Raw genomic sequence first — 15,773 nt, 5'->3', positions numbered from 1 at the left:
CAGAAATATGGGTATATGTTAATGAGTAAACAACAATAAGGTGATATAAAAATGAGTAGACGAGTAGAAAGAAATATGGTGATATGCAAATGAGTAGACATAAATATGGTTATATGCAAATGAGTAGACAGAAATATGGTGATATGCAAATTAGTAGACAAGTAGAAAGAAATATGGTGATATGCAAATTAGTAGACAAGTAGAAAGAAATATGGTGATATGCAAATGAGTAGACATAAATATGGTGATATGCAAATGAGTAGACAGCAATATAGTGATATGCAAATGAGTAAACAGCAATATGGTGATATGCAAATGAGTAGACAGCAGTATGGTGATATGCAAATGAGTAGACAGAAGTTTGTTTATAGGCTATTGATTGGACAGTGTTATGATAATTAAATCAAATCAAACAATGCAGAAGAAAATTCATATACATTCTGATATTATGAAATAATATATTTAATTAGTTTTATTATTTTTAGGAGAAAGATAAACCTACTCCGTCAGGAAGCCAAGTCCACCCTACTGATGGTAAAGATCCTGTACATGGCTTCTTCAGTCAGTACATACCTAAGACTGGACAACAGTACTTCAGAGATTTAGCTGGCAATATTAAGCAGGTTAGTTTCTTAAGTCATTCTCAGTATGATAGGATAATTTAATCATGTAAATTCAGAAATTTGAGTGATGTCTAATTATTGTGAGGTATGGGATTTGCAAAAAAAAAAACTTTCTTTTTGAATTTTGATAGCATTATTGGTATGTAGTATAACCAAAAATGTCTACAAAAAAACAACAAAAAGACCAAATTTACTGTCAAGGAAACAGCCAAGATTTTTTTTTTTTTTAACAAATTGAAAAGTTTAAAGTATTTTTAAGTCTTGGTTAAAGGAAAGAAGCATGTTATCACCCTAGTCTTCTTTGTTACTAAAAAGTCACCCGAAGCAACCTTTTTGATCTTCAAGGCACAAAAACACCTGAAAACTATCAAATATCAAATTGAACTTGTATATAGTTTGTTAATTGACAGGGTAATCAGGATTCAGTGCATTCATTAAAATCATCAACACATGCACTTTACAAGATTATAAGCAAAGGAATAGTGCTCTTTTACAGTTCTTTATCTCAAGGTTAAAGTAAGGACTTCAAGACAAAGGAAAAACTTACAAATCTATCCATAGTTTTAGCATAATTCCTTTGTCAAATGTCAATTTTGTTACATGTATGCATTGAACAATAATATAAAGAGGTGGCATTCCTTATTATTTGTGGGATACTATTGTTGTTTGTAAATTTGGGTAGATACAGAACCAATACAAATGTTAAGGTCACATCAAGAAATTTGTAACAATCAAGATAACATTCATTATTTATATTTTGGATGGAGGTAGATGATACCAAGGAACCAAAACAATCTCATAAATCAACAAAAAAACATCACAAAGTAAAAAAATGTCTGTGCTGTTATATATATATCTTGTCAGCATGTTGTGTGTTTTAATTTTGTGTTTATGTTATTTTATATTGTTATAAAACTCTCTAGAGCTTATTTAATTATTGTTATATGTGAACTGAATCAAAATAAATAATATTTGTATGATAAAAAAAGACAAAAGACAACAACTGCCAACATAACACTACAAAGAAATCTAAAGAGTTTAAAACTGAGCAACCAAAAATATGCCTCAGCTGAGAATATACAAGGTAACTACAAAACATAACACTACAAAGAAATCTAAAGAGTTTAAAACTGAGCAACCAAAAATATTCCTCAGCTGAGAATATACAAGGTAACTACAAAACATAACACTACAAAGAAATCTAAAGAGTTTAAAACTGAGCAACCAAAAATATGCCTCAGCTGAGAATATACAAGGTAACTACAAAACATAACACTACAAAGAAATCTAAAGAGTTTAAAACTGAGCAACCAAAAATATGCCTCAGCTGAGAATATACAAGGTAACTACAAAACATAACACTACAAAGAAATCTAAAGAGTTTAAAACTGAGCAACCAAAAATATGCCTCAGCTGAGAATATACAAGGTAACTACAATACACCTCCAGCAAAGGGAAACTTTTATGTCCTCTTCACAGCTGAGGATTGAGTAAATAGAGCTCAGATCTATAGTCATTAGTGTATTGATTCTCTACTCAAAATATCTACACACACTTTACAAAAATAAAAAAGTAATCACAGATGTTTTATACATAGTATATTCATTTTTTGTATGATAGCTTATTGAAATTTATTTGCTTTGTTTTCAACAGGGACCAATAGGATACACCCCAATTTGTCAGTGTATGCCTGCTCTTCACCAGTTGGAGAAACGAGTGGGTCAGGACAAGGAACATATCTATGAACATATAGATGCCTCTCATAGGATCCTCAAAAATCGTATGGATCAGTTAGATAAGAAAACCACACAACAAATTACCACGTTCGACATGTGGTCCAGGGATAGATTTGACGAAGAGGAAAGAAATTGTTACAACAGGATTGACCAGCGTTTAGCCGATCAACAGCATTATATGGCACATAAGAAACGTGGCGGTATGGACGTGGATGATTGGTTAGAGGCTAAATTGTCCGAGTATGGTCATTGTTTAGACCATCATCACGACGATACCGCTTTACCGAGCAATAATATTTTCACAGACATTCATCAGACAGAAAATGGCCGATTATTTCGCTCTCGATCAGACGAGACTCTTTCGCAGTCTGATAATCACAGTGGGAAGTTTCGTAAGAGACAATTTTATGAATCACGTCAGCAAGCAATGCAGGAAATCAGGGCATGGCAACTTCCTGCTTATAGTAAAGATAGGGGTGCCAGGAATTACAATCCCGTTGTTGGACGTAGAGACAATTACGGGGGTGTTCAGAATCCACAAACTCTCAATCGAAATGCTAATCAGCAAAGTGGGAGACATTTTGTTTCGCCTGTTTCTAGTCATCAAAATGCACGATCATCTTCACGACCTGACTTCATATCACCAAGTACTGCTTCTACTAGTCGTAGTCCGTACTTGTCACATGACCAAGTTTATGGTAGTCAATATAGTGGCTACGATCAAGGTGCTATTCCCAAAAAACTTTCAACTTCACAAACGTGGCATGATATGCATGAACATCAAACATTAGTGCGTCCAGAATTAACTCCACGAACTCATAATAATGTGTTAAATCATAGAACTTCTGTGCAAAGAGACACTAGCCCACTAACTCATAACACTGTGTTAGATAATAGAACTGCTGGTCATAGAGATGCTAGCCCATTAACTCATAGTACTCCAATGGTTCATAAAACTACAGCACAGAGGGATGCTAGCCCTCTCAATCACAGTACTCCGAAATCACGAGAATCTAGTCCCTTTCATTATCAGTATCTCCCTCATCATAGAATGGTGAAAAGTCAAACTGAACCTGAAAATCTATCACCAAGACGAAATGAAAGTAGAACTATTCAAAGTGAAAGTAGGAAAGCTCAAAGTGGGAGTAGAATTAACCAAAGTGGGTTAAGAAATATTCAAAATGATAGTAGACAAGTTCAGAATGACCGAAATATTTATAGTGACAACCGGCAGGTTTATCAACAACCTAGGAATACACAACACGAAAATACACACTCACAAAGGGAACAATTTGATCGACAAAATCAAAACACACATTCACAAAGGGAACTATTTGATCGACAAAATGAAGTGAGAAGATCAAACATGGAGTCAAGAACTCTACACAGTGAAAGTAGAAACAGTGAAACAAGGCGGAGTTTTCCCGAAAGGGGGTCCTCAAACATAAGCATAGGTACTAATGTGACCTCCAATTCCTCCAGCACTGGACAGGGCCCCCTCACAGAGTCTGGTGCTGGAAAAATAGTGGTTAAACCTACTTTCACAACATTTGGATATCCTGAGAGGGAAAAATTATACAATACTCAAGACAATACAAATACCATCTCAAATAAGGGATATCCAAATGATTCGTCAGGTAGGTCAGGTATGTCAGTTCAACAGTCTGATTCAACTTACGGTTACCATGGTGAAGTTATAAATAAACCTCTAACCTCTGGAATACCAGCACGGCATGATGGGAAAGAAATTCCTTTGGAGAGAATGTCTCACATGGATAGGAGAAGTGTATATAATCAAAACACGGGAAATAATGTCAAAAATAGTGCTATCAATTCTGTAAATAATGTTAATAGGGATGATATGTATTTATCACAAGGTCATAACAATATGCAAATGAGCCGACAGAGGTCAAGGTCAACTGATGGAATATTATTAGATGATACTGACCTATCGTCAGCACATCAAATGAAATTGAAATTGAAGGAACCGTCTTCCATGCAGAGATCTGGAACTCCCAGTTCTCCCAGAAACAGTCAAAATCATAGTGTGCCATTAGAGTCAATGAAAAGGCCAACATCACAATATGGAAGTTCAAGGTCATATTTAAATGATAGAACTGATATGAAACCATATTCTAATGAGCAAAACAATAAAAATGTACAAAGTGGTCAATATTATAGTTCTTCACAGGGAAACATGAACAGAAATCCTGTTAACTATTCTGTGTTAGGTTCAAAAGGGCAGATTTACAATTCTACAAGAGATGTAGATGTAAACAGACAAAATAGTGGACAGACTGGTTCTAATAGAGACAGGCCTACTTTGGCTGGTGATAGTACAAATAGGGAAAATCCTTATGGGTCTGTTCAAAACTTTACTGGAAGGGTGAACGATGGGAGGACTTCTGTGTCTGCTCCATCAGGACAAACATATAATACATACAATCCTAACTTCCAAAGTCATGACAATGTCATGTATTCAGATCAAACGAATGTGTCAAAACTAGGCAGCAAATCTGAATCTCATCTGAATCAGGAACAACATATTCAGGGTCAGGAGGTTATTACGCGTACGGATAGGAATTTACAATCTACGCCAATTCAGGACAAAAGTCGGGAGGACAATAGTAGCAATCCTGATTCTGGATATAGCAGTAAAATCTACGGACGTAATTTGAATTCTGGGAATGCTCCCAGTACAAGTTGTACACCGTCATCGTCATTCAGTACGGAACCGACGGACCATAACATTACACTTTCTAGCAATAATTCCCCCCATCCTCAAGTCAATCATAGTGACTATGCACAAATAAACTCTGTTCAACACCAATATCAGAAAGATCTGAGCAGTCATGTACAGCATTGGTATCAACGAAAGTTAAAAGACGCAGCTAAAAACTTAAATGATGGTGAATATGGTTACCATAGTGACTACCATTCACCAACTAATGGCATTCAAAATTCAAATGACTTCAGCCAGTATGAGTATGCTCAGCAGTCACGGCAACCAGTTTACCATGGAAACCAAACATATTCATCCTATCATCAGGTGCCAAACTTTATTAGGGGTAGTGATGTTTAAGCTTTTTTGTTAAGACAAATAGTTGTATATTATTTATAGCTAGTGGATAAGTGAGGGCACAATTTTGAATGGTGATACATTGCAGTTAAAAATACCATAGAAATTTTACTTGCTAAACTGAAAAAAAAAAAAGTTTTTCTTTTTTAGAATTAAAATAAATAAAATATTTTCCAACAAGAAAAAAATATTACATGTATCTACAAGAACAATGCAATAGTATGTGAAATATCATATTTTAAAGTTACAAAACAATGAAATTACATCTTGTTGTTATTCTGTTAGCTTATCAAGTCCATGCAACTTTACTACAACAGATATATATATATACAAGTAAGAACTTTGATGGAAATAACAGAAAATGCACTTGTCACATTTAAAAAACTCTTGAAAATGTTCTGGAATGCATTTTTATTTGATCTGAAAAATTCCTGTTGTACGCATTCTTTATTTTTGTGGGATTTCAGAAATTTTTGTGGGATTTCAGAATAGAGACCTATCAGGGCTATAGAATTAACTATGAAAATTTTCAGGATCAGTAAAAAAACTTTATTTTCTGGAATTTGTCATTCAGCATTTATTTTATCTAGGAATAAAGGAAGACATCACCTCACTGTAGTCTTTAAGAATCTCTAGAGACAAAAGAGTGAATATATACAATTGTATTTACATGTAGAATATCTGTCTATTCCATATTGCAACACATTGACACTAATTAATAACTAAGAAAAATCATATGTAAAAACTATGCAATTTTCATTATGTTATTCAGGGAGTATATGAAGTATTTGTAGTAGAATTATACAATTTATAAGTTAAATATTACAAATCATAATCATTTATATGGCAGTAGTATAAAATGTACTGATATCAAGAAAAAAGAAAGAAACACACTTAATGTTATAATGAAATGGGGTAGGAAAAGGGGGTACGCTGATTTTCTAAAAAAGCTTTTGATTAAACTTGAGTTATGCAATCTCCATAAAATCTGCTCTCATCATTTTCAGTAGATAACTTTCTGGGCCAGTTCAAGCTAGGATACAGGCTTCATGGTCTCTTTAAATCTCATAGCAGTACACCATATGTAAACATACTTTTAGTGTTCAAATTTAATGTTTTAGACAGCTGTTTGTACATTTACATTCCAATTTAATGTTTTAGACAGCTGTTTGTACATTTACATTCCAATTTAATGTTTTAGACAGCTGTTTGTACATTTACATTCCAAAGACAAAGTTATTACTATGATCTCTTCCTTTGTAAGAATTCCACAATTTTATATACATTATATTTTTTAATTTCATATTTATTTTTGTAAATACAAAACTATATATATATTTAATTGTATATTATGATTTTATTTGTAGATAAGTCTTAATTGAATTTGTACATAAATGGACTTTACTCTTATTTCAGAATTTCTTTACTTTTGTATGGATATTTGTTTATATTTAATTAAGACATTATGGACATACATGATAATTAGTATTTGATAAATCATGCTGTTGTCTTGGTAACTGCATTTTTGAAAGAAATTTTAATCTTTTTTATGTCAATGGATGCCAAAGAAGTAACTGACAGCATAGATATTTTTATGCTTACAATTCATTTTTGTCGAGCTTTCGACTTTAGTCGAAAAAGCGAGACTAAGCGATCCTACTTTCCGTCGTCGTCGGTGTCGTCGTCGGCGGCGTCCACAAATATTCACTCTGTGGTTAAAGTTTTTGAAATTTTAATAACTTTCTTAAATTATACTGGATTTCTACCAAACTTGGACAGAAGCTTGTTTATGATCATAAGATAGTACCCAGAAGTAAATTTTGTAAAAATAAAATTCCATTTTTTTCGTATTTAACTTTTAAATGGACTTAGTTTTTTTCTGCGGGGAAACATTACATTCACTCTGTGGTTAAAGTTTTTAGAATTTTAATAACTTTTTCAAACTATCCTGGGTTTGTACCAAACTTGGACAGAAGCTTGTTTATGATCATAAGATAGTATCCAGAAGTAAATTTTGTAAAAATAAAATTCCATTTTTTCCGTATTTATCTTTTAAATGTACTTAGTTTTTTCTGCGGGGAAACATTACATTCACTCTGTGGATAAAATTTTTAGGATTTTAATAACTTTCTTAAACTATCCTTGTTTTGTACCAAACTATGACAGAAGCTTGTTTATGATCATAAGATAGTATCCCTAAGCAAATTTTACAAAAAAATAAATCCACTTTTTCCGTATTTTACTTTTAAATGGACTTAGATTTTCTTCCAGTTAACATTACATACCTGTAAAGTCTGCAGTTAAAGTTTTTATACGACCGCAAATTTTGAAAAAATTTTCGTCGTATATTGCTATCACGTTGGCGTCGTCGTCGTCGTCGTCGTCCGAATACTTTTAGTTTTCGCACTCTAACTTTAGTAAAAGTGAATAGAAATCTATGAAATTTTAACACAAGGTTTATGACCATAAAAGGAATGCTGGTATTGATTTTGGGAGTTTTGGTCCCAACATTTTAGGAATTAGGGCCCAAATAAGCATTTTCTTGGTTTTCGCACTATAACTTTAGTTTAAGTTAATAGAAATCTATGAAATTTTGACACAAAGTTTATGACCACAAAAGAAAGGTTGGGATTGATTTTGGGAGTTTTGGTTTCAACAGTTTAGGAATTAGGGGCCAAAAAAGGGCCCAAATAAGCAATATTCTTGGTTTTCGCACAATAACTTTAGTTAAAGAAAATAGAAATCAATGAAATTTAAACACAATGTTTATGACCACAAAAGGAAGGTTGGTATTGATTTTGGGAGTTTCGGTCCCAACAGTTTAGGAATTAGGGACCAAAAAGGGACCCAAATAAGCATTTTTCTTGGTTTTCGCACCATAGCGTTAGTATAAGTAAATAGAAATCTATGAAATTTAAACACAAGGTTTTTGACTATAAAAGGAAGGTTGGTATTAATTTTGGGAGTTTTGGTCCCAACAGTTAAGGAAAAAGGGGCCCAAAGGGTCCAAAATTAAACTTTGTTTGATTTCATCAAAATTGAATAATTGGGGTTCTTTAATATGCCGAATCTAACTGTGTAAGTAGATTCTTAATTTTTGGTCTCGTTTTCAAATTGGTCTACATTAAGGTCCAAAGGGTCCAAAATTAAACTTAGTTTGATTTTAACAAAAATTGAAACCTTGGGGTTCTTTGATATGCTGAATCTAAAAATGTACTTTGATTTTTGATTATTGGCCCAGTTTTCAAGTTGGCCTCAATCGAGGTCCAAAATTAAACATTGTTTGATTTCATCAAAAATTGAATAATTGGGGTTCTTTGATATGCCAAATCTAACTGTGTATGTAGATTCTTAATTTTTGGTCCAGTTTTAAAATTGGTCTAAATTAAAGTGCAAAGGGTCCAAAATTAAACTAAGTTTGATTTTAACAAAAATTAAATTCTTGGGCCTCTTTGATATGCTGAATCTAAACATGTACTTAGATTTTTGATTATGGGCCCAGTTTTCAAGTTGGTCCAAATCAGGATCTAAAATTATTATATTAAGTATTGTGCAATAGCAAGTCTTTTCAATTGCACAGTATTGTGCAATGGCAAGAAATATCTTATTTCTCAATATTGTGAAATAGCAATTTTTTTTTAATTAAGAGTTATCTTTCTTTGTCCAGTATAGTAAGCAAGAAATATCTGCAAGAATTTTTTTTAATTGGAGTTATCTTTCTTTGTCCAGAATCAACTTAAATCTTTGTTATATACAATATACAATGTATATTCACTTTTTACTACCAACTGATAAATTTAAATAATCTTTACCATTCAGTGATAACAAGCAGTTTTTTTACATCTTAATATTTTATGATGTATTTAAATGAGTAGTAATTGTTGCAAACTCCATTAGAATATTTTAATTGAAATTAGTTTTGGAATAAGGGAAAGGGGGATGTGATTAAAAAATTGGGTTCAATTTTTCTCATTTGAAATTTCATAAATAAAAAGAAAATTTCTTCAAACATTTTTTTGAGAGGATTAATATTCAACATCATAGTGAATTGCTCTAAGAGAAAACAAAAATTTTAAGTTCATTTGAATACATTCATTCTGTGTCAGAAACCTATGCTGTGTCAACTATTTAATCACAATCCAAATTTAGAGCGGAATCCAGCTTGAATGTTGTGTCCATACTTGCCCCAACCGTTCAGGGTTCAACCTCTGCGGTCGTATAAAGCTACGCCCTGCGGAGCATCTGGTTAAAGCATTTATTAGATTCATAAACTATCCTAGATTTTTACCAAACTTAGACAGTACATGGTAGCTTCTTACAATCAAAATATTGTATCAAGAGGAATATTTTTATTGACTTTTTTCCTCATTTTTGTTGAGCCTGCGATTTACAGCAAAAGTAGGCGAGACACTGGGTTCCGTGGAACCCTTACAAATTTTTCTTCTTACTAAATTTGTTTGCATAGATTTCCTTGCATTTGCTAGCCTTATGCATTAATTTAAATCTTCTGCAAAATGACAATTTTCTGTAGTCTTAAATAAGTTGCTGAAGAATTTGGCAAAACTAGGAAATCAATTAAAATCCCAAAAATCCAGATCATTTTTCTCAATTCACAGAGATTTAAAACTCAGTCTAATTAAAATCTGGAGTCTGTTACACAAAAAAACTTATGACTAAGACCGATTGTAAGTATACTGCCTTGTTCATAACTTACGATCAATCTTTTTTTGTGAAACAGACTCCTGGTATTCGGATATGCTATGCTCCTTCTAATGTTAGAGTGGATAGTATACATGGTGAACTCTAACAGCTGATTTTGAATGAGATTGTTTAAAACTATGAAAGTGAACAAATCCACAATGGCATCTTTGCTTAATCCCAGTTAGCCAAGTAGGTTATTTTTTGTGAAATCCAGCGTTTTTCAGTTTTGATATTAAGTAAATTTTGATTTTTTTTTAAGCAGTTACAGATCATATTCATTTTCCTTTTCCGATATTTTACACAATGGGCATGTTCTATGTATATCTGGTAGATTAACTGCTCTTCAACCCTTAGTCTGGTTCATTTTTTCAATGACTGTTTCATCATTTGTATCATATGCAATAATTCAGAGCATATTTATAAATGTCAAACTTTGTACATTAATGATTAGCAAACCATCCATTTATTCATATATATACATACATAAAACAAAATTGTTATTTTTATTATTATTATAAAATTTAAAATAATGAAATTAAAAGTATATGAATTTAGTTTTGTCAAATTTCTTTTTATACAACCGCAATTCATATAATGCCATGATGTTGTTGTCTGAGCCTCATCCTCAGATTCCTAGTCTGCATCGTTGGTCGTTGTCTGAAGACACATTTGGTTTAACTATTGTTGAAGTGAATGGATCTCTATGAAATTTTTTAAGAAGGTTTAATACCACAAAAGGAAGGTGGGGTTTGTGGTAGCAACAGTTTAGGTATTAGGGGCTGAAAACAATTATATTTGTAGTTGGACAATTACTTGTGTGTAATTGTTTGGATCTCTCTGAAAATTGTACCCAAGGTTTCATATCACAAAGGGAAGGTTAGGGTTGAGTATGGGGTTAAACTTTGTGCTCCAAACATGCGTGAATTAGGGGCAAAAAAGGGACCAACAACAAGTTTTTTCTAAGTGTCCAGACACTAACTTATGTTTATTATTAAAAGTTATGAATTTTTTCTTTCCAATTTTTTTCTTTAGAATTTTCATTTTTTTTTTAAAGTGTCGAGAAGAAATCTTCAATTGCACAGTATTGCACAATGGATTTTTAAGATCTTTGACCCCATTTATTTTTTGTCAGAAACCTTTATCATGTAAAATATTTGATCACAATCCTAAACAAATTAGAAAGTATCAAGCTTGAATATTGTGTCCAAATTTGCCCCAACTGTTCAATGTTTGACCTCTGCGGTTGTATCAGGCTGCACTTAGCAAAGCATTTTATTTAGTTAGTCAGAGGTGAGATCATCACCAGGTGTAGAAGTTGGGAAACATTCCATACACCAAATAATTGATCTATTGCTTATATTACATTACCATCAAAACTAACATTGATCAATGAATCATAAAAATGAGGTCGTGGTCAGATAAACATGTACATGCACCTTACTATCATTCCATACATGAAACATAGTTAACCTATTGCCTTAATTATTGGATAAACAGACAAAACCATGAGAGCTTAATATTGACCAACTAACTATGCATGAAAATGAGGTCATCGTCATCTGAAGCCTGCTAGCCATGAACACCTTGCAATCATTGCATACACAATATAGGGTCTCTTCTGCTTTTAATATCTGACAAATAAACCAAATCAGAGAAAAAACATATCTCTAATGAGCCATGAAAATGAGGTCATCGTCATCTGAAGCCTGCCAGCCATGAACACCTTGCAATCATTGCATACACAATATAGGGTCTCTACTGCTTATAATATCTGACAAATAGACCAATCAGAAAAAAAACATTTCTCTAATGAACCATGAAAATGAGGTCATTGTCATCTGAAGCCTGCCAGCCATGAACACCTTGCAATCATTGCATACACAATATAGGGTCTCTACTGCTTATATCTGACAAATAGACCAAATCAGAGAAAAAACATTTCTCTAATGAACCATGAAAATGAGGTCATTGTCATCTGAAGCCTGCCAGCCATGAACACCTTGCAATCATTGCATACACAATATAGGGTCTCTACTGCTTATATCTGACAAATAGACCAAATCAGAGAAAAAACATTTCTCTAATGAACCATGAAAATGAGGTCATTGTCATCTGAAGCCTGCCAGCCATGAACACCTTACAATCATTGCATACACAATATAGGGTCTCTACTGCTTATATCTGACAAATAGACCAAATCAGAAAAAAACATATCTCTAATGAGCCATGAAAATGAGGTCATTGTCATCTGAAGCCTGCCAGCCATGAACACCTTACAATCATTGCATACACAATATAGGGTCTCTACTGCTTATATCTGACAAATAGACCAAATCAGAGAAAAAACATTTCTCTAATGAACCATGAAAATGAGGTCATTGTCATCTGAAGCCTGCCAGCCATGAACACCTTACAATCATTGCATACACAATATAGGGTCTCTACTGCTTATATCTGACAAATAGACCAAATCAGAGAAAAAACATTTCTCTAATGAGCCATGAAAATGAGGTCATCGTCATCTAAAGCCTGCCAGACATGAACACCTTGCAATCATTGCATACACAATATAGTGTCTCTACTGCTTATATCTGACAAATAGACCAAATCAGAGAAAAAACATTTCTCTAATGAACCATGAAAATGAGGTCATTGTCATCTGAAGCCTACCAGCCATGAACACCTTGCAATCATTGCATACACAATATAGGGTCTCTACTGCTTATATCTGACAAATAGACCAAATCAGAGAAAAAACATTTCTCTAATGAACCATGAAAATGAGGTCATTGTCATCTGAAGCCTGCCAGCCATGAACACCTTGCAATCATTGCATACACAATATAGGGTCTCTACTGCTTATATCTGACAAATAGACCAAATCAGAGAAAAAACATTTCTCTAATGAGCCATGAAAATGAGGTCATTGTCATCTGAAGCCTACCAGCCATGAACACCTTGCAATCATTGCATACACAATATAGGGTCTCTACTGCTTATATCTGACAAATAGACCAAATCAGAGAAAAAACATTTCTCTAATGAACCATGAAAATGAGGTCATTGTCATCTGAAGCCTGCCAGCCATGAACACCTTGCAATCATTGCATACACAATATAGGGTCTCTACTGCTTATATCTGACAAATAGACCAAATCAGAGAAAAAACATTTCTCTAATGAACCATGAAAATGAGGTCATTGTCATCTGAAGCCTGCCAGCCATGAACACCTTGCAATCATTGCATACACAATATAGGGTCTCTACTGCTTATATCTGACAAATAGACCAAATCAGAGAAAAAACATTTCTCTAATGAACCATGAAAATGAGGTCATTGTCATCTGAAGCCTGCCAGCCATGAACACCTTGCAATCATTGCATACACAATATAGGGTCTCTACTGCTTATATCTGACAAATAGACCAAATCAGAGAAAAAACATTTCTCTAATGAACCATGAAAATGAGGTCATTGTCATCTGAAGCCTGCCAGCCATGAACACCTTACAATCATTGCATACACAATATAGGGTCTCTACTGCTTATAATATCTGACAAATAGACCAAATCAGAGAAAAAACATATCTCTAATGAGCCATGAAAATGAGGTCATTGTCATCTGAAGCCTGCCAGCCATGAACACCTTGCAATCATTGCATACACAATATAGGGTCTCTACTGCTTATATCTGACAAATAGACCAAATCAGAGAAAAAACATTTCTCTAATGAACCATGAAAATGAGGTCATTGTCATCTGAAGCCTGCCAGCCATGAACACCTTACAATCATTGCATACACAATATAGTGTCTCTACTGCTTATAATATCTGACAAATAGACCAAATCAGAGAAAAAACATTTCTCTAATGAGCCATGAAAATGAGGTCATTGTCATCTGAAGCCTGCCAGCCATGAACACCTTGCAATCATTGCATACACAATATAGGGTCTCTACTGCTTATATCTGACAAATAAACCAAATCAGAGAAAAAACATATCTCTAATGAGCCATGAAAATGAGGTCATTGTCATCTGAAGCCTGCCAGCCATGAACACCTTACAATCATTGCATACACAATATAGTGTCTCTACTGCTTATAATATCTGACAAATAGACCAAATCAGAGAAAAAACATTTCTCTAATGAGCCATGAAAATGAGGTCATTGTCATCTGAAGCCTGCCAGCCATGAACACCTTGCAATCATTGCATACACAATATAGGGTCTCTACTGCTTATAATATCTGACAAATAGACCAAATCAGAGAAAAAACATTTCTCTAATGAGCCATGAAAATGAGGTCATTGTCATCTGAAGCCTGCCAGCCATGAACACCTTACAATCATTGCATACACAATATAGGGTCTCTACTGCTTATATCTGACAAATAGACCAAATCAGAGAAAAAACATTTCTCTAATGAACCATGAAAATGAGGTCATCGTCATCTAAAGCCTGCCAGACATGAACACCTTGCAATCATTGCATACACAATATAGGGTCTCTACTGCTTATAATATCTGACAAATAGACCAAATCAGAGAAAAAACATTTCTCTAATGAACCATGAAAATGAGGTCATTGTCATCTGAAGCCTGCCAGCCATGAACACCTTACACTCATTGCATACACAATATAGGGTCTCTACTGCTTATAATATCTGACAAATAGACCAAATCAGAGAAAAAACATTTCTCTAATGAACCATGAAAATGAGGTCATTGTCATCTGAAGCCTGCCAGCCATGAACACCTTACAATCATTGCATACACAATATAGGGTCTCTACTGCTTATATCTGACAAATAGACCAAATCAGAGAAAAAACATTTCTCTAATGAACCATGAAAATGAGGTCATTGTCATCTGAAGCCTGCCAGCCATGAACACCTTACAATCATTGCATACACAATATAGGGTCTCTACTGCTTATAATATCTGACAAATAGACCAAATCAGAGAAAAAACATTTCTCTAATGAGCCATGAAAATGAGGTCATTGTCATCTGAAGCCTGCCAGCCATGAACACCTTACACTCATTGCATACACAATATAGGGTCTCTACTGCTTATATCTGACAAATAGACCAAATCAGAGAAAAAACATTTCTCTAATGAACCATAAAAATGAGGTCATTGTCATCTGAAGCCTGCCAGCCATGAACACCTTGCAATCATTGCATACACAATATAGGGTCTCTACTGCTTATATCTGACAAATAGACCAAATCAGAGAAAAAACATTTCTCTAATGAACCATGAAAATGAGGTCATTGTCATCTGAAGCCTGCCAGCCATGAACACCTTGCAATCATTGCATACACAATATAGTGTCTCTACTGCTTATATCTGACAAATAGACCAAATCAGAGAAAAAACATTTCTCTAATGAACCATGAAAATGAGGTCATTGTCATCTGAAGCCTGCCAGCCATGAACACCTTACAATCATTGCATACACAATATAGGGTCTCTACTGCTTATAATATCTGACAAATAGACCAAATCAGAGAAAAAACATTTCTCTAATGAACCATGAAAATGAGGTCATTGTCATCTGAAGCCTGCCAGCCATGAACACCTTGCAATCATTGCATACACAATATAGGGTCTCTACTGCTTATAATATCT

At 33.8% G+C, this 15,773-nt stretch overlaps 1 protein-coding gene across 2 annotated transcripts in view; it reads left to right on the top strand.

Annotated features, from left to right (window-relative positions):
* LOC134686768 (uncharacterized protein DDB_G0287625-like) overlaps positions 1-7,648 on the top strand; it is an 84,016-nt gene extending 76,368 nt beyond the window's left edge. Inside the window, exons 10-11 of one of the 2 annotated variants that reach the window (XM_063546514.1) lie at positions 486-623; positions 2,277-7,648. In XM_063546514.1, coding sequence (XP_063402584.1) covers positions 486-623; positions 2,277-5,441 — 3,303 coding nt within the window. In that variant the 3' untranslated portion in view covers positions 5,442-7,648. The remainder of the gene's footprint in view (positions 1-485; positions 624-2,276) is intronic. The other variant, XM_063546515.1, reaches the window with a different exon arrangement.
* Positions 7,649-15,773: the final 8,125 nt, after the last annotated feature.

Source organism: Mytilus trossulus, chromosome 10 (genome assembly GCF_036588685.1).
Source record: "Mytilus trossulus isolate FHL-02 chromosome 10, PNRI_Mtr1.1.1.hap1, whole genome shotgun sequence".
In the NCBI taxonomy this organism is placed as follows: domain Eukaryota; kingdom Metazoa; phylum Mollusca; class Bivalvia; order Mytilida; family Mytilidae; genus Mytilus; species Mytilus trossulus.
Note: the sequence above shows the minus strand (reverse complement) of the source record. Positions and strands in the feature narration are given on the sequence as shown.